General features: G+C 37.0%; 1 protein-coding gene across 1 annotated transcript in view; it reads left to right on the top strand.

Moving 5' to 3' along the window:
• Plxdc2 (plexin domain containing 2) overlaps positions 1 to 25,021 on the top strand; it is a 398,667-nt gene that overhangs the window by 307,668 nt on the left and 65,978 nt on the right. Inside the window, exons 8-9 of the mRNA XM_041630585.1 lie at positions 1,275 to 1,370; positions 1,588 to 1,669. Of these exons, the coding sequence (XP_041486519.1) occupies positions 1,275 to 1,370; positions 1,588 to 1,669 (178 nt within the window). The remainder of the gene's footprint in view (positions 1 to 1,274; positions 1,371 to 1,587; positions 1,670 to 25,021) is intronic.

Here is a 25,021-nt window from a genome sequence, read left to right on the forward strand (position 1 = left end):
GATGAATTTTATTGTCAATCTTAAGTCTTTAAAAAGTTAAAAGAAAGTAATTGAAGTAATAAACGTTTATTTTAACATTATTTTGCTTATTTTCTTGAAGACATTTGAGCCAAATACATTTCTGAAACCATATGAAAGCTTCTAGGCTTGGCAGGGTCAACCAGTGAATAAATTCCTAATGGCTTGTGTTTAACAGAGTTGTCTCTGAATGATGACAGAAGCAATCATTTGGAAGTTGTCATCGACCAGCAGGTCACCAAACAAAATGATTCTCATTTATTTTAGTCTTGTTAAATTCTTCTCCTCTCAGTAGTTGGGGCACTAGGCAATCAAGGGAACCAGGGAACCGAGATAGAAAATGGTTTATCAGTCCATACACCCTATCAGTAACTAACTCCCAGGGCTTCCTACTCGTCTCCACTACCTGAGGTTTTCAATGTAAAATGTGACATGAACAATGGACTGATATGGTTGAAATCAGCTGATATGATGGATCATTTCCAAACTTTTCTGTGAAGACCTAGGAACGTTCATCCTAATATTTGTATTTTAAACCATTATTCTTTTTACTTCTAGGAACTAAATTGTGCAAAACACATGGGAAAGAAATATATTAAGGACTTATTCAATTTAGATGGAGGAAAATAATGAGCAGACATTATCTTTTTTTCTCCAAAGTTAAAGACTAAAGAAGATGCTATGACTCCTTATATCAAGGAAACATATCAAGAAATCATGTTTTTCTAATAACGAAGGAAGATTGCCTTCCTCTGTTGTTACTAGTCAAGGAGAATATGCATGCTTCCTTCAATTATACAAAAAAGAAATTAATTTGATTAGTGATTATTTTCCAATCTCATCAACATGAAGAGCTTTCCAGTGAGTACAGAATGAACAGAAAATTATATGCTTCCTTACCTAAGGCAGCTTCAAGTTAAAGCCCATCCAATGAAGAGACTGATAATTACAAAACTTAACCCCTATATCAAGTACATATAGAACCAGAAATATTGTTATCATTGATGTGGAAAGTGTAGGTTGAGATTTAAAATACTTCCCTGAGGTAGCAAGCCTCCAGCTAACTGTAACACACACACAACCTTAGCGGTTTCATGATAGATTTCCATATTTTGAAGGATTTGATACATGAAATCCTACATTAAAGCTGAAGTGACTCAGGAATGGGTAGCACTTCTATATTTATTATTAAAATACTCTTGTTGAAAAGTGGGGAAGTAGTTAGAGCTAATTTTCTTTCACGTGTTATTTTGTAGATGTTCGAAGAAGAACAATTTATGAATATCACCGAGTAGAACTACAAATGTCAAAAATTACCAACATTTCAGCTGTGGAGATGACCCCACTCCCCAGTAAGTTATTTAAGATAGTGAAGTGGGGAAAACATCAAGTTTGACAGTAAGTTGGCTTATAATTATTGTCTTCAGTATGTAATTTTAATTGTGCTTGTCAAGCATACATATCCTGACCTTGGGTGTGTACAGGGATGGGTGTAGTCTTGGATAAGTAGTCTTTCTCCCTCCACACTGTCAACTAGTCTTGATGAGTCTATTCTCTCCTGTTTCTTAGCATGTCTGCAGTTCAATGGCTGTGGTCCTTGTGTATCCTCTCAGATTGGCTTCAACTGCAGTTGGTGTAGTAAACTTCAAAGGTAAAAGAATAATTTATAAATGTGATTTTTATTTTTTAAAAGTCTTGTTGTCTATACCCACCGAGTTACAAATTTTATCATGTGTATAGATCATATATGTATTGAGTGTATAGGTGTGAAAATAAATGTGTATGCATGTTCATATATGTTGTATATGAACTTAGAACATATACACATAGTTGGACAGACCAAAGTGCAAATCCAATTGTGTTTAGAAAAGGAAATTTCAATATATTTCTTTGTCAAATGCTTAAAATGACTAAGAACCTCCATCATCTATAATGCCAAAATCTAACATAGATTTATAATTCCCTATAGGGTCTTTTGAATGGATAATTTCAGCCCCTATTTTACAGAAAGCATGGCATGAGCTATGTTTTCCACAGCTGGAACATATTTCAGTAATCACATGCACATTATTAAAATAATTCCTATCCAGTAGCTGAAAAGTCCTTCCTCAAGGTTGCTGATGGAGGCTAAAGTTGACATTACCTGACCTTGCTATGATTAGAACCTGTATATGGTGGTAACCTTGTGCTCTAATTGACTTAGAAACTTACTTTTAATGGTGTCAAAAATATTTACTGGCTATCTCCAGTGGTAAAAGAGATTGTTCAGTCACAGGACTTTTATCGAAACTGAGCAGGGTGAAAGATATATGAGGCTGGAGAGCAGATTGCTGTTCCTCGAAATGATGGATGGACAATACTTCCACCAAAATCTTATATGAATTAGTGACACTGAACTGACTCAAGGAGGAGTCAGTTCAATGAATACCTCCTGGTTCTGGAACAAAGCAGAATGCATTAGTTAGGTTTCTCTAGAAGAACAGGATGGACTGAATTGTTTGATATCATAAAAAAGAATAAATTAGCTTCTCTAGGATCACTAATTATAGGCTTAATGTCCTTGGTTTATGGCTAGAAACCAAATATGAGTGAGTACATCCCATGTTCCTCTTTTTGGGTCTGGCTTACCTCACTCAGGATAGTGTTTTCTATTTCCATCCATTTGTATGCAAAATTCAAGAAGTCCTTGTTTCTTACTGCTGAGTAATACTCTAATATGTATATATTCCATACTTTCTTCATCCATTCTTCCATTGAAGGGCATCTAGGTTGTTTCCAGGTTCTGGCTATGACAAACAATGCTGCTATGAACATAGTAGAGCATATACTTTTGTTGTATGATAGGGCATCTCTTGGGTATATTCCCAAGAGTGGTATTGCGGGGTCCAGGGGTAAGTTGATCCCGAATTTCCTGAGAAACCGCCACACTGCTTTCCAAAGTGGTTGCACAAGTTTGCATTCCCACCAGCAATGGATGAGTGTACCCCTTTCTCCACAACCTCTCCAACAAAGGCTATCACTCATATTTGGTTTCTAGCCATAAACCAAGGACATTGAGCCTATAATTAGTGATCCTAGAGAAGCTAAATAAGGAGAACCCAAAGAAAAACACATAGGCATCCTCCTGAATATTAACCTTCAGCAAGCGATGAAAGGAGACAGGGACAGAGACCCACATTGGAGCACAGGACTGAATTCTCAAGGTCCAAATCAGGAGCAGAAGGAGAGAGAGCACGAGCAAGGAACTCAGGACCATGAGGGGTGCACCCACACACTTAGACAATGGGGATGTTCTACTGGGAACTCACCAAGACCAGCTGGCCTGGGTCTGGAAAAGCCTGGGATAAAACCGGACTCTCTGAACATAATGGACAATGAGAACTCAAGAACAATGGCAATGGGTTTCTGATCCTACTGCACGTACTGGCTTTGTGGGAGCCTAGGCAGTTTGGATGCTCAACTCACTAGACCTGGATGGAGGTGGGGGGTTCCTTGGACTTCCCACAGGACAGGGAACCCTGATTGCTTTTCGGGCTTCGGGGGAGGGGGGGACTTAATTAGGGGAGGGGGAGGGAAATGGGAGGCGGTGGCTGGGAAGAGACAGAAATCTTTAATAAATAAATAAATTTAAAAAAAAAGAATAAATTAGATTGGCTTACACAGTATAGCTCTAGGTAGCTGAGCTATGGCTGTCTAAATTCTGAATGATCTGAGACCAGTTGTTGTCTTGACCCCAAAACAGAATGCCCAGTAGTCCCAGTGTGATTTTGAAGGTCTGAAAGTTTCTGAAAAGCAGTTGCCTTTTATTTATGATGGAAGACCAAAGAAGCTTGGGTTAGGTGGAGACAGCAGAAACAACACTGGGATCTATACCTCACCATAAAACCTGTAGGCAAACAGGCAAGCAGAGGTGCTTTTAACATCACCCTGTGCTGCACACTCTAGAGAAGAGTCATCACCCCTCTGTTTTCTTGCCAGCCCAGAGGCATGTCTGTTTGTTGGTTCTAGATCCAATGAAATTCCAATCAAGAGTGCCTATCCCAGGGAGCATAGCTCTAAAAGGTTGAACACTCTTAAGAAATCACTTTGCCAGTGACTGTCATTTGCTGAACCACTGTGCACATCATGTATGTCCAAGGTGCCTGCAAGACTGCAGTGAAGAACATGAGCAGGATTCTTGCACCCAGGTGGAGTTACAGCCTCAAGCATCCAGAGTCTATGGAAAGACATCTTTTCCTTCCAGGTGGTGTTCCTTGGTGGCTTGTTACCATAGAGGACAGATGCCGGCTCCCTGTCTCCCTGCTGCAGCACTTTTGCCTTGCTAAAGGCACGCTAAGGGACTTCTTCAGTGTTGTTGAAGGTGTAAAGATAGAACGCAAAATTTTTCATGACAATCTTAGGAAACATTTCGAACTGGCTAACTTTGAAGTAACCACTCTGGTACTGCAGCCGGAATTAGCTTGTTTATGAGAACCAGGGTGGTGTTCTCAACTGAACATGCTGTGCCAGCCACTTCTTTTGGAAAATGAATTTCAAACAATGAAAAAGCAAGCAGGCTATTAGCATTTTTCATAGCATATTTTAAGTGAGTTCCTTATTCAGAGTGGGTAGAACTGCTGTAAATCAAGGAATGGTGGTTATATGTATATTTTGATAAGATTTTGTAACAATCACATGCATATCAGAAGTCATTAACATCTGTTTAGATACTGAACTCTGAAATGAAAAGTGCTCAAAGCAATTTAGTGAAAGATACTGATCAGCCACCTTCAGAGCTTAAGATCAAGTTTGCTAAATAACATTATGAGCCATTACGATTAGGGTAAGGCTTTTTTTTTCATTTTTTTCATATTCTTTGCAGGGGTGTTAAAGGCAAAGACCATGTATAATATTTTCCTTTACCTTCATTGCCTAGGAATACTTTGATATTATATCATCTAATTGATAAATTATGATTAGTTTCTGGGTGACTAAATCGTGCATAGGCTTTTCTGGAATTAAAGCGTTCTGGGATAAGAGACTGTCAAGTGCTGAAGCCAGAAGATCTGATGGAAACCAGCACAAGTTGATGGCTCTTATCAGTGTATGATAGGGTTTTTTTTTTCATTTGTTATTTGAAATAGGGTCTCGTTCTGTAATCCAGGGTAGCCTAGAATACTCCATCCTTCTACTTCAGCTTTCTAGATACTAGGATGACAGGCACGGACCATTTCTGGATAATTAGAAGTTCTGCCTCAAACAATGTCCAAGTAAATGAAGGTTTTGAAGACTCATCTAGAAGCAGACCTAATATTAACCACTTTTTAAAAATGCAGAAATACATGTTCTGACTTTGAAAAAAATCAATATTTCAGTCAAACCATACCCACATGTTGAAATATGCTTCTACTCTTAGAGTTTATAATTTGAGAGATTTCTCAGCCAGGTAGGATGCATGCTGAAGAGTTTATAAATTATATTAAGAGTATATTTGCAGCAGAGGAAGCCAGGGTCCTTGGGTTAAGCACTTCCTCAGGGTTTCCAGCCTTTTGATAAGTTTGGAACCTGAATTTGAATCTGTGTGACTTCCAGCTTTGGGTCTGGCTAATATATCAACGCTACTTTGTACATCACAGGCGGGTGTGCTACACAAACTATTTTTAAATGGGTGCATAGTCGATGCTGCAAGAAAAAATAGATGATTTTTCAAAATGGTATGCCAAAGCAGAGAGGAGAGTCACAATATTCCAAAGACTTCTACATATCGATGACGGCATTGTAAATGTGAAGTGTGATTCAGGGTATTCTTCGCCGACAAGCATGTGTTTTTTGCATGCTATTATCTTTTGCTCTGTTGATTATGGAGCACAGATTTAAAATATCAGATTCAGTTTTAATTTTGGGAAATCCATAACAAAATTTGTTTCATAAATTGGTTTAACTGTGGTTCATTGTACTTTTATTTGAGTTAATCTCCCCACTACATCTTACTATTTTCTCCTTAGACCTGTAAAGTTCCAAACATTGCTTTACTGCCCAGCATGATTTTCCCAGACTTTAGGGTTTTATGGGAAAAAAAATCACAAAATAAGAGACATGTTAGATTAAGTAATACAAATAGCACCCTGATTTTTTAAACCCACCATTCCTTCTTGCATGTGCTCATTTAGCCTAGACTAATAAACAGCTGCTAGTAATTACTCAACTTTCAAATTGAGTTTGCTAAAAAAAAAAAAGAGAAAGAGATAATTTTAATTGATTTGTTTATTTCATCAATTCCCATTTTGAGGGAGCAAAAACTAAGACAAAATGTGTACCATGACTGGCCCAGGGTCTAAGAGTATTTGTATTACAAATATACATAAGAAGTTTCATGATTGAAAAGATGTAATGAAAACACCTAGCCCATGGTTTTCTAGGTAAGCTCCTTCTTATTTCCTCTCTGTGAATTGACAGAACTTGAATTAATCTTTTTTTTCTTTACTTAAATTATGTTGGGTTTTTTTTTTTTTTTTTTTTTTTTTTTTTTACATTCTGACTGAATCTTCCCCTCCCTTCCTGCCATTCCCTCCCCTGCTTCCCTCCCCTACCCAATTCCACTCTTCCTCTGCTTCTGTTCAGAACCATGCAGGCTTCCCATGGGTAATGAACTTGCACTTTGACAGGAGCCAGCTGCAGCACCAAGGCCAAGTATACCTCAAAGAAAATGCTCTTGCAAGGGTCTACATTGGCTTCAAACCTGATTGTTGAGGAAATAAAGCCCAATGAGGGACAACATTATCAGCTGGGTATGGAGAGAAAGTGGTCGTAGAATATCAGAGAGGGCTTGGTATAGAGATGGTTGTACCTCAGGCTAACAAAAAGCCTTTGAGTTTTAAAAGTTAAGGAAGAGGAGAGGAGTGATTTTATTATGGTTTATAAATATAGCTCTGGAAGTTCAAATAAAACATTTTCTCAGTTGTTTGTAGAGTGAGTTATGCTGAAAAGAAACAGGCAGAGAGCTTGCAAACCTTCTGAGAGAAAGTCTAGCAACAATATCTGTCACTGAAGAGGCTGTCCTGTAGAGGAGAGCCATTACCGTGTATGAATGTCTTTACTTGGATTTATGAGTTGAACTCTTGCTATTTGTAATTGAGAGCAAGAGGAAACAGTAAAGAATAACTCAGCTAATGTGAGCCTCTTTGCGGAGCATGACCTGCTTGTTGCTGGGTCTCCCACAGTGCCGCACACACTCAAGTCTGATGCAGATGCCCATGCATATGGGTAGACTGAATTATTAAGATGATTTAGCTATGTATTCACTGGAGTATTAGATACAGCAAAGCATTTAAAGAAACACCAGTCACAATGTTCCATTGTAAGCTTTGCTTGGTCGACATGAACACAAAGGAAAGAACTGATGTCTCTTTTTATTGAAGGTATCAAAGACACATGAAGCTTAAATGACATGTAGACAGCAATGTGTAAGTTCCTCATATGACTACAATTAGAGACCGCAGTAGACACAGTACAGACCGAAACTGTAGTGTATTCTCTATGAAGTGCACTGGCCTTTATAGTACATCAGAGGGTACCTGTCAATCCAGGCAAATTTCAGGGGCAGCCCAGAAGGGAGCACTTCAGAGTTCTCCCAAAGAGTAAAAGTTGCCTGTCTCACTGCTGGAATGAGGCCATGTAGTGTGGCCTTGAAGAAGTTAGACTGTCAGGATGGGTGCATGGTGACACAGACAATTAACAATTATGGACAAAGCAGTAATCTTCAGTCAAAAAGGTAAAATTAATGTGTCACCAAGATTATGTTTGATACTAGTATGCATTAAATCCAAATGACCCCAATTTTCAGCCTTTATCAACTGAGTGTTAGACAGGCATAGCTACAGGAGGCTGTTAAAATGCAGGTCCATGTGCTGCCCAGTAAGAAGTTCACATTCAGTGGTCCACCCACAAAAATACCACTTACTGGGGTAGGGGCATGGGAATCAGAAATGTTAGTAAAGAATACGGAGATGCAAGTAAAAATAACAAAACAGAAATATAGAATAGTATCAGGAGGGAGTTCTAGTGAATCCCGAAATTGCCCGTGTTTAATTTTCCATACACTATTATACCCCAGTACAAAAGGGGGAAGAAGGCAACATGGACCTTCCCCAAAGCAATGTGCCTTGTTTTCTCTGAGGAGTGGATGGGGAGGGTAGGGTGGTGGGGTAGGTGGAGAGAATGGGAGGAGGGAAGGGAGTGGGAATTGGGATTGGTAGGTAGAATGAAAAAAAGAGATTGTTTTCTTTAAAAGAAAAAGAAAAAACTGGGCAGGGGGATTTCTAGAGACTTGTTTTATCCAAAGTATAGAGTAGATACTGATGAATAAAAAATAAAAAGACTTCTTTAGCATGACACAAAGGACAACTAGAACAGTTTCTGCTTCAACACTTAGAGACATCAAGTCATTAGCATTCTGTTGTTTAGGCACTGAAGCTACCCTAGATCAAATAAGGCAGTCACTCCCAAGGTCAAACCTCCTAAAATGTAGCTCTAGTACTTCCTGACCATTCATCAGGGTGGAGTGGATCTACCTGTAAGTGTTCTCTTAATGTCAAAAGAACCAAGTACCACATCCTGGGTCAGGAGTGTAGCCCTGATAGTTGTCAACAATTTGGAGCAACCTCAAATTCTCTGACCTCAGACAAGGTGGAAATAGGCTCACAATTTTGGGGGTCCACACCCAAGGATTCTGCTTTGTAATCAACATCTTTAGGTGTCCTGAGGTATGAGAAAACCATGATAGAAATGCTTGTTTCATATATTTGTACTAAGAATCTTCTAAGTTTTTTCAAACTTTATTTTTGATTTTAGAATATAATTACATTTATCTGTACCTTAATGGCTTTACAAAGTTATATGAAACAGTGATTCCTGAGTTGAAAGTGAGGCCTTTCTACAGAAACAAATTATGTAAACAAGACTATTTGCTGTTAGCCAGGTGTCAACTAGACACAATCCATAATCAACTGGGGAGAAAGTCTCCATGATGGATTTTCTAAATTAGGTCTTGACTGCGTTAACTGATATGGGAAAGCCCAGAACATGCCAGAGACACCACTCCCTAGGCTTGAGGTACTGAACTGTGTAAGAGCGGGAAAGGTAAACTAACCCCTGGAGGGATGCCTGTGTCCACTCATTCATATTCTCAACTGTGGATGCAGCTAGTGGCTTCAAGTAACAGCCACCTTAAAATTCCCCATAGCGGCAGACCTATAATCATGAGCAAAAATTAACCTTTTACCCCTAAGTTGCCTTTTGTCAGGCTGTTTTATAAGAAAATAACAAATACTATAGCAATCACTAATATTCCCAGTTGTTGAGAGACTGAGACAAGATCTGGAGTAGGAGGATGATCTATCTCCATAATGGGACGCAGGCTCAACCAAAAATCCATCAAGCAACAGCAAAATATTTTTAAAATATATATTAGCAGTTCTTGAAGAAGAGCTTGATTTCAAAACAGAGGAAGAAGCTCTTCTGGACAAACCTTGCATATAATAAATAAATCAGTTAATATCATTGGAACATATTTAGTTCTGAACTGGGACAGAATTATTACTGCTAAAGTGGCCATCCGTTTTTCCAAGGGAATCATTGTACTTGTAGAAATGTATTATAACCATGATAAAATGTGACAATACCTATAGTTACTAAATTGAATTTTTATGTTATTTTAGCTTTATAAAAATTGTTTTTAAAGAATCTTAGTAAAGGGTTTCAATGGGTGTTGTGTTCAAGAGAGACACTGAGATGGATTACGGGGAAGTAAGGAGTTTATTGTAAAGTTATAAATGCAATTTACAGACACAGATGGAGGGGCAGCATTTTGGTGTGAGCTACAAGCAGAGTCCAGACTCCAACACCAGGAACAGACAAGCATGGTGGGGTATGGGGATACGAGAAGAGAGGAATGAAAACTCACTTGGCAGAATGGACTCTTGTTTTATACTTTTTATATGTCTAAGGATGAAGGGAGGCTCCTGGTTCAAGCCTACAACCATAACTTTTGTTTTCTGGGCAGAAGGCAGACAAAGGACTAGAGAAGAGGGTGTATAAACTCACTTCCTAGGTGAGAGATCATTGTCATTGGAACAATGGCTCAGGAGTGTGTTAATTGGTGTGTGCAAAAGAAAGGGAGGAGCAGATAAATTCTGATGTGAATTGGTCTAAAACAGAATTGTGTTTTAAGCAAGAAAGTCACAGCCTCATTTGGTCTTCCATATCTTCTAAACCAGGCTCTCACCAGAGGGTATCTATAACATGAGCTGATATAGAAGTGCAGTGGGGATGGCATTTTCCATGAAAACATTTTAAAGTATCATCAATAACAGAGAAAATAAAAGAAAAATATTTAACATTCTAGTAATAGGACTTCTCTTTGTGGAAAGAGGTTGTAGTGGTCCATCAAATACCACCATTCATTTTGCTGTATTTCTTTTTGCAAACTTTAAGTCTTTACTATATATGTAACATGTGAATCCATCAAGAAACACAGCAAATCTTTCCAAGGTTGAGCGAAAACAGCATACGCAAATGTATTAGGATGTTATTTCCAAAGGTCTAAATTTCTTAAGTAAAAGGTTAATTCTGACTATACATCTATATCTTTTTTTTTCTGGGAAGAGTCTGTTAGATTTGCCAGCCTTTCAGATATATAATGTATGTGATTATTTTCTCTTCCTTAAAATAAAAAAAAATGTAATGTTGAAAAATGTGTGTTTGTATATGCCCAGCATATATTGTAGATTTTGGTTTCTATCTTCTCTGATCATTGTTTCTCTGTCAGAAGCAGGGAAAGGTATGAGTACAGAAGAAAAACCATTTTCCTTTTTTTCTAGGACTTAAATAGATACTTGAGTGACATCTGATGATGTTCAAGTACCACCTGAAAATACCAAGGCACTCTCTTAAATTGTTTTTGATTTTCCAATCGACAAACACTGTGTTTGCTCTCCATCTGAGCACCATTTGGCTAACCACAGAGAAAATCTCTACTCTCTACTGCTATTTAGCATCATGTGTGTTTGTAAGAGCTTTTTTTCAAGACTGTCCAATGATTTGAAAGTTTTGCTTATGTTAACCAACCGTGGCAGCTTCATTCCATGGGTTTATGATTGAAATGACTATACTTCAATAAGTTCAACCTAATTAACAGTTAAGGAATTTCTTAAAATAGAAAATTTTAATGTTAAATTTAAATTCTAGTCTGTTAGCTTGTTGGCATTAATAAAATAATAAGTTCCCCTGGAATAATTCAAAGTTAATTGTCTAAGAATGAAATTATGTATGTCTAATTTTATAAACACTAGGTGCCAAACAATTATGAGAATAAGAATGTAATCCTTAAAGAACAAGGAGACAAACATTGTTTTGAAGAAAAGTTTGTAGCTGTCAACTGTTAAACCAGCAGACATGAGCATTGAATACTAAGGAAACTTAGGTTGACAATGTTCTCTTGAAAAGGGTGATGTGATGCTTAACAAAACAGTAGCAAGAATTGCTGACAGGGTGATTGTTTTGCTGGAAATCTCATGTTGCATTGTAGAAGGACATTTACAACAGAACAGGATGATATTTCAGTATTTAAATAAAATATAAGAATGATAATATTTTCTTATTTTTTTTACATTTCATTAAAATGCATCCTCCAGCAAAACTAAAATATGATAATTTTATAATCCTTGAAATAACAAAACCCTTATTTCATTTTTGTTGTTGTAATGGCAAAAACACAGGGGAGTGCAGGCTTATTTCATCTTACACTTGCAGTTTCTGGATCATCACCAGAAGGCACAGCAGCAGGGACCTGAGGCAGTTGGTCATGTCACTTTTGTAGTGAAGAGTGGAGACAAACAAATGCATGTGTGAGGAGCATTCGTTCCCTTTCTTTTGAGAATCCAAGCCAGGGAGTAGTACTTCCCACTTTCATGAAATTTAGCAATTCATCAAGGCATATAAAATTCCACTGTTTTCTGGGTTTGGGGGGAGGTGGGGTGTAGTTCAGCTAGTACTAGAAACTTCTAGATATTAGTTTAAAGGTATATATCTTCATGAAATTTCACAGCAATCTACTATCCAGTTTAGGAAAAACATGAAGTTTAATAGTAGACTAAATATTAGCCTTCTTCTGTACCCTCTCTAGAGTTTTACAGAAATGACTGGGAGACTCTGGAGATTCATGAGGCTCATTTTTTTCTCTCTCTCTTTCCTAGAAAGCTACTTTTTCTTTTATGGCCCCAGCTCTTGATTTCTCTTTTCTGTGACAATTCATGGCCAAGAGAGAACTTTTTATTCTCTCCATAAATCATATCCTTGACTGGAACAGATTCTGAAGATTGCTTCTCTTAGAAGCACACAGATTTATATTCCTAATGTAGTGCCCTGTGATCCTTCAGAGAAGACCTCAGTACTGTCCTGTGCCCCAATCAGAATTTATCTAGCCCTCTTCTGCACTCTAGTAGCGCATGGGTTTATTTGTGTGTTGTTCAGATTCTCTTCTGCTGCTGCTATTCCTGCTAAACTACAGAGAGGACAGGGAGGTTGAAGAGTAGGGATGCCATATACATAGAAAAATTTTAAAGCAATTATAGTAACTTCCTTTTGCTCTATGTGTATTCTTAATCACATACCTTCTGAAACCCTCCTGTCATTAATGTCTATCAGTTTAATTATTCCATTCAGTCTTCACAACTATACAGAAAAGTCTTAGAAACCTTGTTTGATAAATTAAGAAAATGAGAATTAAGGAGTTGAACCTAGGTCACAAAAATAGTATTTGATAGAGCAGGGATTTTAAAAAATAAATATAGGGTGCACATTTGGGGAGATGAAAAGCAAATAAGCATTAGGGTTAAAATTTTAGCACCTACAACATCGCCAAGTATGTGCATAGGTTCTTCATGCAATCTCAAACAGAGGACTATGTGCCCTCCTGGCCTCAGGAGAAGGTGTTGTTACCCTACTGATGCTAGCCACAATCCAAAATATATTGGGATGCATGCTTATTGTAAAACATTTTGAAAATACACAGAGTTGTTGTTTCAACTATAGTTAGGAAAAATGCAGGATTTACAAGAAAGGAGTTTTAGTGAAAAACAAATATCATAGATGAAGCTAAGTAGTAAAAATAGCAAGCACATAGTATTCTCATGGGGAAAAAACAGGATTTGGAAATAATCAATTTAAACCCTATGCTGCAAAAACAGTATATGGAAACTTCATTTTGTTGGGAGAGTTATGCCTATTACACTTTACTATGATTCATTTTCTTCATGTTTATCAGGATGTGGAACATCAGTTTGTCACAACCTCTGCTCACAAACTGAAGCATGTAGTCTGTGCACATGACAGTATTTGGGGGCCTAAATCCTATGGTGAAGACTTCAGAGTTTACTGTGTAATCATGAGCTGAGCTACCCAAAGTCATAAGGATACCAAGAATGGATGTAAATTCAGAGATGGCTTTCTTATAGAAAATTTGGCTGACTAAGCTTGTTGAAATTGAGAACAAAATGGCCTTTGCAGGCAAGAGGACAGTGCACTGTACAAAGGGAGAGAATCTCACACATCTGTCTCTCCAAAGAGACATTCTGGGTTTTCCAGAGCAAGCCAGGCTGAAGCTTGTTCCTCTTGCTGTTCACCCATTCTTTCCTTTCTTTCCCAGACCTGGAATATTTGCCTAGAATAAATTGTATGGTCATCCTACCAAATGCCATTCTGACTGACTTCTCCACTCTTTGCTGTTGTTTGAGTTTGCTATGTTTGGTGCACTCAGAATTTAGGCAGTACTCAATGTTTCAATATATTTACCTTCCATGTGGGAAAGACTACATAGCCCACACAGCTAAACAAATTGCTTTCTGACTTTTTATGAAAGATATCTTAAAAATAAATAAAGGATATTTAATCAACATGTTGATTGATACATATAATGTCTGTTCACACCAAATTAGGAAAGAAAAATTGAATCTGCTTTTGATAAGCTTGCTGAAGTATGCAAAGATGTCAGGTACATAAAGCAGGTCATTGAGGAAAATGAGGTCTTCGGGGGATGTGGGAAGGGCAGGGAAGAAAAAGCAACGGAATATAATTCATGTGACATAAGTGAAAACAGTGACGATTTAGTGGAAAGAAGAGGTCGAGAAGAGTTCTGTAGAGAGGGGAACAAGTAAAAATAAATAAAAGTTAGGTAAAGCCATAAAGAAAGTCATTACTGTGTATGCTAGCATGCTAACTGAAAACAATAATTTAAAAAACAAAGCTGAAGAATAACTGCTCAGCTACCAATATTCATATTAACACAAGGTGACATTGGCTATTTTATGAAGTGGAAAATTGCTTCACACTCAAATTCTTAAAAATCTTCTTTTTACTGTCTTTAATAAAACATAGAATATTGGAAAACATGAGTTGCATGAAACTCAAATAGAATTAGCATTTAATAATTTGATGCTCTATATGCCCAACCAGACTGATGTAGAATAAAGTTAGGAAATATGGAAGAACACACTCCTCTATGGTTAAAATTATTCCTTAATATAGGAGGAATGTGCAGTGCATTGTGGGTCATCTATCTGCTAAGAATCAGTCTTGTGGATTCTTAGAAACCTTCAAAACCTTTTAGATGAGTTCACAAATGGATAATGAAGAGATAAGAACAAAGATTCCAAAGGAAAACCAATTTTTCTATGTTCTAAAAATCACATATGAAGGGTCTTGGGAAACAAGTGGGGGTAAAGTGTGTGGTTGCTGCATGAGGAACCGAGTGCAGATCCCAGACCTATGTAGAACCTGGCGAGGGTGGCAACATGCCTGCAGACCTAGGACCTGAAGGCACTAGTAGGGATTGTCTGGAGTGAGTTCCCTAGCTGGGTTGTCAAAATTGAGCTATGATTTTAGCCATTCTGACAGGTGTAAGATGATATCTCAAAGTTGTTTTGATTTGCATTTCCCTGATTGCTAAGGAGGTTGAGCATGACCTTAAGTGTCTTTTAGCCATTTGAACTTCTTCTGTTGAGAATTCTCTGTTCAGTTCAGTGCCCCATTTTTTAATTGGGTTAATTAGCATTTTAAAGTCTAGTTTCTTGAGTTCTTTATATATTTTGAAGATCAGACCTTTGTCTGTTGCGGGGTTGGTAAAGATCTTCTCCCAGTCAGTAGGTTGCCTTTCTGTCTTAGTGACAGTGTCCTTTGCTTTACAGAAGCTTCTCAGTTTTAGTAGGTCCCATTTATTCTGAACATGGCGAACAATGAGGGATGATGAGAAGCCAAGGACAATGGCACGGGGTTTCGATCCTACATCATGTTCGGGCTTTGTGGGAGCCTAGCCAGTTTGGATGTTCACCTTCCTAGACATGGATGGAGCGGGGAGGACCTTGGACTTTCCACAGGGCAGGGAACCCTGACTGCTCCTTGGACTGGAGAGGGAGGGGGAGAGGGGTGGGGGAAGGGGGAGAAGGGTGGGAGGAGGGGGAGGGAAATGGGAGGCTGGGAGGAGGGGGAAACTTTTTTTTTCCTTTTCTCAATAAAAAATAAATAAATAAATATTGAGCTATGGCGTCAGCAAGATATCCTCTATCAGAAAATAAAATTGAGGGTGACCGAGCAGAGTACCCAACATCAACTTTAGAATTTCAGACCTCTATAGGCACTTACACATATGGGAGTTAACATACATGAAAACATGCATACACTCATGCAAATCACACAAATTTGTGTATGTATGTGTGTGTGTGTGTGTGTGTAAAACACAAAAGAAAAATTATTCTTCTTTACTTTGCAGCAGGGATCAAACTCAAAACCTTGTATATGCTGAGCAAGCATTCTACCACTGAGGGACACCCTCAGTCCCCACCTTCTCACATTCTAAGTGTTGAAACTACAACTTAAACCTCAAGAGATGAATTGAATTTTACACTCACACACAGGGACACAAAAACATATGCAATGTAATATCTGATATTCAAATGTACCTAGATATGTAATTCAAATTTCTCGGGTACTTCTTGATAAGAAAATAAATTGGTAACATTGCATCAGTTTCTAATACATATTAGAAAAATGTTTCCATAAAATTTAGTTTATTTATGCTTGTATTAATATCTCTTTCAAACTTAAATTGGCCATTTTATTGTAAATGTGAGTGGAGGAACAAAGTCTTTTGATCCAAATTAGTTAGTAATATTGAAAAATGATTATTTTCATACTGAAAGGTTAGTGTAACTGTATATTGACTATGATATAAACTTATAAAAGAACTTTAACTTAACAGAAATATTAAAACACTTATCTCAGATATATACAATCTTAAGATTGAAATTCTAAAATAGTGTCCTTTCAGAAATATTTAAAATATTAATATTAACATTATTGTGTGTGTATGTGTGAGAGAGAGAGATACAAGTAAACATCACAGGACAACGTTTGGTTGTCTAGTCTCTCCTTACACCCTAGGTTTCAGAGATTGAACCTAGGTACACCATCAGACTTTACAACAAGTGCATTTGGCTATTGAGGCACCTCACAACACAAGAGTTTGTATTTTCTAATAATTGTGATTTACATAGCTATGATTATCTAGCATTACATACAGCAGCAGTAAAAACCCACTGCTTTTTCTTATTCCCTCACTGTTAGCATATATCAAATGAGCTCATATTGCTTGTCTGAAAGATTTAATGACACTATAAAATATAATGATAAGGAGCCTGTATTAATGAGTGAAGTGTGCAAGAGAATCCCTAACATAGTTTTCAAACTTGCTCTTCTTAAGTAGGAGAAACACTTTGAAAGTAGAGTTCCAGACACATAGCAGACAAAACTACACTGTCTTGAGTACAGCTTAATGGGGGCTCATAGCCAAGCCTTTTTGCTTTAGCTTCCAACTACTGAAGTCCTTGAGAAAATATATCCTGAACTCTGGCAGTGGTAGAAAGTTGGTGATAAATTCATGCTTTCCTGGTAAAAACGCATCCAAACCTACACAGTCCTTTCTGATCTCTCAGAATCTGAGACACTCAGGATTCCCAGTGCTTTGTCTCTACTAGTAATGGGAGAGTCGGGAGAGCGCAATGACATTTGGAACTTTCTATTATCCCCAAATAGATCTTTCCCCCGTTGGCTAAAAATGGGACTCAAATTCAGGCTAGAGTTCCGAGAAATTGGACGTGCAGCCTGTCCCCATTTTCTGCCAATTCAAGGGAAATTCTGAGACTTTGCTTATAGTAAAATAATAAATTAGGATGAGCTATTTTTTCTTTGAGGAGGGATCTTGCAGACATTGCTTGCGTCCAGCTTTGTTCTTGACAGGCTGATAGTGAGCTGACTCACACACTGTGGCTGCTTCTTAGGAATGCAGATTGCCCAAGAGAAGCTAAGCATTGCTGAATCAAATTTTATAAACGAGGTGAGTGTTTTATTAGGCACATCAAACTTAAACTTCCAATATTTTACATTCCCTTTTCAGCACCATTGACAAGGCAAATGCCACGCGAGTTCTTTTCTGTCATTCTCATGCAACGAGATGCAAAACTTACTGTGGGACATTTGGATTAAAGTCAGGAATTTTTAAGAAGGAATGTCAGAAATAGAATCCTGAAACATCCAGAAGTATACTGTTCTTCAGTGTCTGGCTCCGTGGCCCTCAGCCAAGGGGTTCAGAACTATTTCCTTTCTTAAAACTCAGTTTTTCTTTGTATAACACCAAAATACCAGAGTTAAATTCTAGCAAAGAAATTCTTGATTCCAGAACAAACACTTGGTAACCCAAAAGCGAGGATTTCTTCTCTCGCTTCTGTCACTCTGGCTTTTACTGAGGAAAGAAGCTGGAGTCTTAGTCAGGTCTTGTGTAACACTGGGTGGATTTTTCTTTATGGATTGTGTTTCATCATTTAACAGGCACTTTTGAGGGAAGGTAGAGATATTAAATAGCATATTTATTGTAGACCTACTATACAATGTTCTAAGCCAGTTCTTCACCTACATTATCTCATTTATTCCTCATAAGAGCCCACCCAAGATAGATTTTAGAGTCTCCATTTTCACAAAACTATATCTCTGTGTTAACTATGTTAATGTTTAGAGATCACCATAGCTAACAGAGCCAAAAACTGATCCCAAACTTGTGAGGGCAATTTTAAAATTTATTACTTTATGTGTATGAGTGCCTTGCATACATGACTGTATACCATGAGCATGCAAAAGCTGTGTTTGCCAGAGAAGGGGATTTGATCCCTCAGAACTGGAGTAACAGATGGTTATTAGCTACCACAAGGGTTCTAGGAACCAAACCCAGGGCATCTCTCAAGAGTAGTAAGTGCTTTTAACCATTTAATCCCTCATGTATGCAATTTTAAAACTCCAAGTCTTTCCATTAAGTGGTGTATTCTTGAGTTTTTGCAATAATCAAATAAGACTAACTTATTTACTAACATATAACTGTGAAAAGTATTTATGGGGAGAATTCTACAATGGACAATCATTGATTGGAGTTTAGCCAGGATTCTAACACATGTTCAAACAGGTATCAGAGACCTCCACTCTTCCCTTCCTTCTCCCTATGAAAGTCACAGAGAATAAGGCACTATTTTCTCCCTGAAGTTATGTTAAAACTGTTAATCAAATTAGTAATTATTAACTCATGGCTCATTGACTCAAGAGACTTTGGCTGCTTAATCTTGGAAGAAGAATAAACTATGCAATATAGAATATTTTTCTGTATTGATACTCTATGTTAATCAAAGATTTTTATTTTGATATTCTATATTGGTGCTCTTTCTTTTTCAAATGAATTTATTTATTATTTATTTATTTTGCATCTTGGCCAGCAGTTTGCCCTCCCTCCTCTTCTCCCATTCTCTCCCCCACTCCCCTCTGTTCCCACACCCCAATCCACTTCTCCATTTTTGTTTAGAAAAGGGCAGGTCTCCCATGAGCATCAACAGAACATGGCATATAAAGCTGCAGTAAGACGAAGCACCTTCCATGTGTTAAGACTGAGCAAGGTGACCCAGTATGAGGAGAAGGTTTCCAATAGCCAGTAAAAGAGTCAGACCCTTTTCCCACTGCTAGAAGTCCCGCGGGAGGACCAAACTACACAACTGCAACACTCATGTAGTGCTTAGATCAGTGCCATGCTGCCTCTCTGGTTGTCGACTCAGTCTCTGTTAGCCCCTATGAGCCCAGGTTAGTTGGTAGAATACTTTTTCTGATAGAATGCTTTCCACTGTACTTCATTTCTTCAGGTTATCCTAGCATGCCACTATTAGGCAGAATTTGATAAATTGTCTATTTAGTTAAGTAGAAAAATAGAAGTAGTCTTTAAATAAATATTTATATATATATATTATATTTTGTATTCATAATTTGTGTAATCATTTGTCCTCAAAGCTACAAATGTGATAGCTTTACTTTTAAGTATGATTCTTTCTAAAGTAAAAATATGTATTATTTGTGATAAGGAAATAATTCAGTCAATAGGGTGCTCTTTGGCAAGCATAAGGACCTGAGTTTTCCCCAAACCACATAAAAGTCCATGCATGGTAGTGTACACTTCTAATTCCAGCACTTGGATGGAAGATACAGGTAGATCTCTGAGACTTGCTGAACTAGCCAGCCCAGCCTACCTAACAAGCTCCAGGCTAGTGAGAGTCTTTTTCTCAAAAAACAAAGTAGACAGCTCCAGAGGAACAATATCTAAGGTGGTCCTCTGCCCTCCACTGTCCTGAGTACACATGTGTGCACATCTGGATTCACATACACTTGCAAATATTAGGTAACAATTTATTTATGTATATATAACTGAAGAAAAGAAATAAAGCTTTTAAGTACATAAAATATTTCTCAATAAACGTATTTCAGCTTCTGATTATCATTTACCCATGAAAAGCTAAAGTAGTTCCCCTAAATTAAAATAATTCACAAATAATGACTCAAATTGTTAAAACACATTTCCAGCCTGACTCTGGTACTTGAAAAGCCAAATTTTAGATCAATTGTCAAAGAAATCTTTTCTTTATAATACTGGTATAAACAATTGATTCTAAATGTTGATCAATCCTAGTAAACTCAAACTTTATGTTATTATTTTTAATTTAAAAATTCTCATTAGGTAATCAATTTCATATCCTCCAGCTGTGTGCTGTGACCGTGAATAGAGTAGAGTGAAGGATGCTCTATGATCCAGGAGCTTTCTTCTCGGGAGAGCCACTTATAAGCTCTCATAGAAGGTGAAAGTAGTATGTGGTAGTACCTCAGAGCAGAAGGTGAGCAACCAAAGTGGTCTAGGTCCTACAGGAAACTGGAAGGAAGTTTGCAAGAGACAATGGAAGAGGTCAATGAAAATGCCATTTATTGTAGTGAAGGGTATTTTAAAGTTTCAAGTCTCATCTAATTCCAACAAATACTTTCCTAGAAACCCTGAACCTGGTTACTTTTGGAGATAACTACATTGACAAATGTGTTATCCTTTAAATGTTTGCTCTCATTTAGTGATAGATACTAGTTCTTGAGTTTTAAAACTATGAATGCTTGCAACTTTTATTTCATCAGCATAATAACTTATACTCATATCCTACTCAAAAGTACACCACCCACTTCTGCACATTTAACCTTCATGGCTGCTTAAGTTTGTTCCTGACCTTGGGCTTTGTGTCTGTGTGGACAGGAACGTACATGCCTGTGGGTGGATGCTGCTGCATGTGTGTGCATGTCCAAATGGAAGGTAGAGAGCAATTTCAATGTGCTTTGTGTTTGCTTGTTTTTAACCAGCCAGCTGAGAGTTGATGTATTTTACTTTGTACTCTTATAAAAGAAGACCACAGGGCATGAAGCAATCAATGACTTGAGTGTTCCAAAATATTGACTTTCTCGAGTTCTGTTTTCTCCTTACATTTCCAAATCAGCACCATTCTACACAGATGGACAGCAGCGAGCTGCTGTGTGGTCTTGGTTTTTACCATCAAATTCAACTTTCCTCCTAATGTATGACATTAGCCATTAGTTGCACATAGATCACTAATTTTTCTATTAGTATTGAATTTTCATACTTCAATGGTTAAAACTCAAATCCAGCTAAAATTAAAACATAGTAAAACAATATATTTACCACATGACTACATTACTATAACAAATCAATAAATATGATAGGCATGGTGGCTCATGCCTGCAATCGCAGCACTTAGGAAGGCTAAGGTGGATGGTTACAAGTTGAAGGTCAGCTTGGGATACAGAAGCAAAATGCTGTCTCTAAAGAGGAAAAGAGAGGAAATATTTAATTAAAAGAATAGTGCTGGTAATGAAGATAATTTGATGTCTTGAAATCTGGGGGAAATTTTGGGGGAAAAATTAGCTTGTTTCATGATAAATTAAAAAATAATACCCAACTGAATTAGAATACCAATTAAATGTGCCAACAAATACTATTGCTCATTATAAAATACACTGTTGGAGCCCCAGTGGCATTGCCATTAAAACAGGGAATGAACCAAGACTGTGAGCACCAATATTATATGACATTTGTAGGTAATGTATGGCAAAAAAGCACATAAACAAGAGATATGGTTATTAGAAAGAGAACAAACTGTAATTTGTAAATAAAGAATCAGTTTACAAAGCAATTACACAAATCAATAGCTCCCTGTATTAGAAATAACCATTGAGACAATGCAACACTTAAACCTAAATAACAGCAAAAATAGATAAAATAGAATCTACATAAGGGAAACTCTGAAACTTTGATGAGGTGCTTAGACCAGACCTTGAAAACACTCTAATGTCTGAAAAGCTGGAATGTATTAAGACTTCAATTATTTCCACATCAATCCTGTCAAATGCTCAAAGAGTCTATTATTTGGAACACCAAAGGGTGATTATAAAAATCACAGAGAAGAAGAAATGAGACCATTCAAGAAAGTAAGATCAGTATTCGAAAATGTAAGCACTAAGCATGCTCTGTGTGTAGCCCTAGGCATCTGTGTTATCTACTTTAAAGGAACATATACTTTTAAAATGCAGGTCTTATTTCCCGTTACATACAAAAGTAAACTCAAAAGGGATGTATAGGGACATAAACTATGCCAAAGAATTAAAAAGTTGAGATAGTTAGTATAGAAAATTATATATTGCTCTATGGAATTCATATTTTGTATTAAATAGCAAATTATAGACAGGTGAAATACATAACAGTTTGAAAGTCATGGTTTACACTGAAACAAAGATGATTAACAAAATGGGGAAAATAGTAGATGAGTATGCAGTCACATGACATATAGCATTTAACCTAAATGAAAAAGAATATAGTATGTATTTATAATGTCAAAATTCCATAGAGATTGGAATATTACTCAGTTAAGTACTAAGTTAAGCTTGCATGTAGCTAGGTCAGTTTGCATAATTGTTAAAACAAACAAACAAGAAACAAATCAAAAATAAAACTATGTCATAGATATTTTCATATATACTTGGAATAATTTTATGAAGTCATAGAATGACGTTTACCTGTTATTAACTATTATTTCTTAAAGGATCATTATAGACATGAAAACAATGCCTAAATTGTTACATGTAGAAAAGAGATAACACTTTGATTACTTCATAGATATAATTAATATGCTTTAAAGACCGAGTTCAAAATTAGCTACATTAGCGTTGAGACATGCTCAGTGTTATCTGTCTGTAAATTTATGTTGTTTCTTTTGTTTTTGTTTTTTTGTTTGTTTGTTGAGAGAGTCTCAATTTGTATACCTCTGGCTGTCCTGTAACTTTCTATATAGACAAGGTTAGCATAGAATTCAGAAGGACCCTTCTGCCTCTGCTTCTACAGTGCTGGGATTAAAGGCATGCGTCGTCACACAAACCCCCCATTTTCTGTAAATTTCTAATAAAATGGCTAATCAAAAAGAATTCATGGAATGATTATGAAGGAATAAATTCATTTATATTTTAATGTACTTATTGAACAGTGTTTTAAAGCTGAGGGTCTTAATCAGGGGGTAGAGAACATGATGTCAACTATGCAGTAGATTGCAACGAGAATGTTAAAAAGAAAAAAAAATGGAACAGAAAGCGTGTTTATATATCATGTGGATCTTTGGAAATAAAATAAAACAGAAAAATCACAAAAAGCTTAGTTTCAGAATATACACAGAAAATTATTTTAAGCATATTTCTCAAATAATATTTTAAAAAGCATTTGAGCCTTTTGTGTTGGGCATTCTATGTGTACATACCACAGGTTAATACCAGACATTTTCCTCAATGGTTTTCCACCTTGTGTTTAGAAACAGGAATATAATCTGAACCTAGAGTTCACTGCTTAGCTAGACTAGATTGGAGTTCACTTCTCAGCTAGACTGGCCTGGAGTTCGCTGCTCAGCTAGATTGGCTAAGCAGTGAGCTCGGGAGCTCTGCCTGTCTCTGTCCCCAACCTCCTTGGAGTAATCCATTTTGACAGGAATGAAAATTTCTCGAAGTCCTTGCTTTACATTTGTAACACATTCTTATGCAATTGACTACCTGCCTGAAATCCACTGAGACATTCTTCACTATTTCTCTCTCTACTGGTTTAAAAAGAAAGGAAAAACAAACAGTAAAGTCAATATTTATGCAAGGGGCTTAGACTTATAAAATTATGGAAGACAGGATGCTTTGTAATGAAGGATCCTTGCACTCATTACGCAGTCAACCTTGCATCATTTACCCACTAAGCAGCTGTTTCACCGGGAGAAGCAGCGCTTTTCAGTTCAGTGGAGAACAGAGGTGCATATTAAAATTATCAACAAAAAAATATTGCAGTCTTTTTCTCAGATTTTCTTCAAGTAGATTTTTACTATTTCCTAATGAAGAAATATTTTATTCTTGTATATTTCCTGAGCAATACTTAAGCATTTTCAATGATGAGATATATCAAATAATTTAATTTAATAAATATCCTAAATAAAATAATCCCAATTACTTTGATGTAAACATACCAGAAGTTAACATCTGCGTGTCTTTCCTGAGTTCTTTTCCCTCATCTGGGCTTAGTGAACTGCTGCATGTAAAACTTACATTGTTTCCCTGCATCGCGATTTGAAGCACATGTCAATCAGCTCTCACATGGTCATCATTCTCTCAAGACTTTGAAAACTCGAAATTGAGATCATTTTGCCAACATTCCAGAGGCCTTTAACCAGACGGGTTTTTGAAAGGGTTAAGCTAATACCAATAAGCCTGAGTGTTGGTCACTCCTGGTGTTGCTTCTTGCCCGCTGTGAAGCTCAGAGCAGTCTAGGCCTTAGCGGGGTACATGGCAAGGAGAACTCCAACATGAAAAGTCGATTGTGAAAATATTTTTTTCTTTCCTTGGGGAAAAAACATATCAGTGAATGGTAAATTAACAACAGGCAGGTTTCTTTAACCATTCTTTGGAGGACAAGAATAGTGGAGATTTCTGACATAGCAGAATAGGAAGGGTGAATACCTCATGTTGTTATGTTTGACAAATATATGTTAGAGTTATGTATATTCAAGACATGGAAAAAGATTGAGCCTTTACTACTGTATGATCAGTTTCTCTCTCTCTCTCTCTCTCTCTCTCTCTCTCTCTCTCTCTCTCTGTGTGTGTGTGTGTGTGTGTGTGTGTGTGTGTGTGAGTGTGTGTGTATGCTCCATTCCATATATGAATGGCACCTGCTATCCAATATCAGATGATTTCATCCCTATTTTCCACTAAAATTCTCACTCAGAGAAACTTTGCTGAATTCTGCAGGGAACTATGCTTATTTGCATTGAACTATGACTGTAAGCTATAGTTAATATCAAGAACTTAATTCAAAGAAAATATATATATATATATATATATATATATATATATATATATATATGGCTTTAGAGCGGGAAGAGGAGGAGAGAAGAGAGGAAAAGGATAAGAAAGAGCAATAGGGAAGCTGAATATGGTCAGAGTACCTTAAACACAGGTATGAGAATGTAACAAACCTGGTGATATACAG

Source organism: Microtus oregoni, unplaced genomic scaffold, assembly GCF_018167655.1.
Source record: "Microtus oregoni isolate MIOR12 unplaced genomic scaffold, Mior012 000035F_ref0000213, whole genome shotgun sequence".
Taxonomy (NCBI): Eukaryota; Metazoa; Chordata; class Mammalia; order Rodentia; family Cricetidae; genus Microtus; species Microtus oregoni.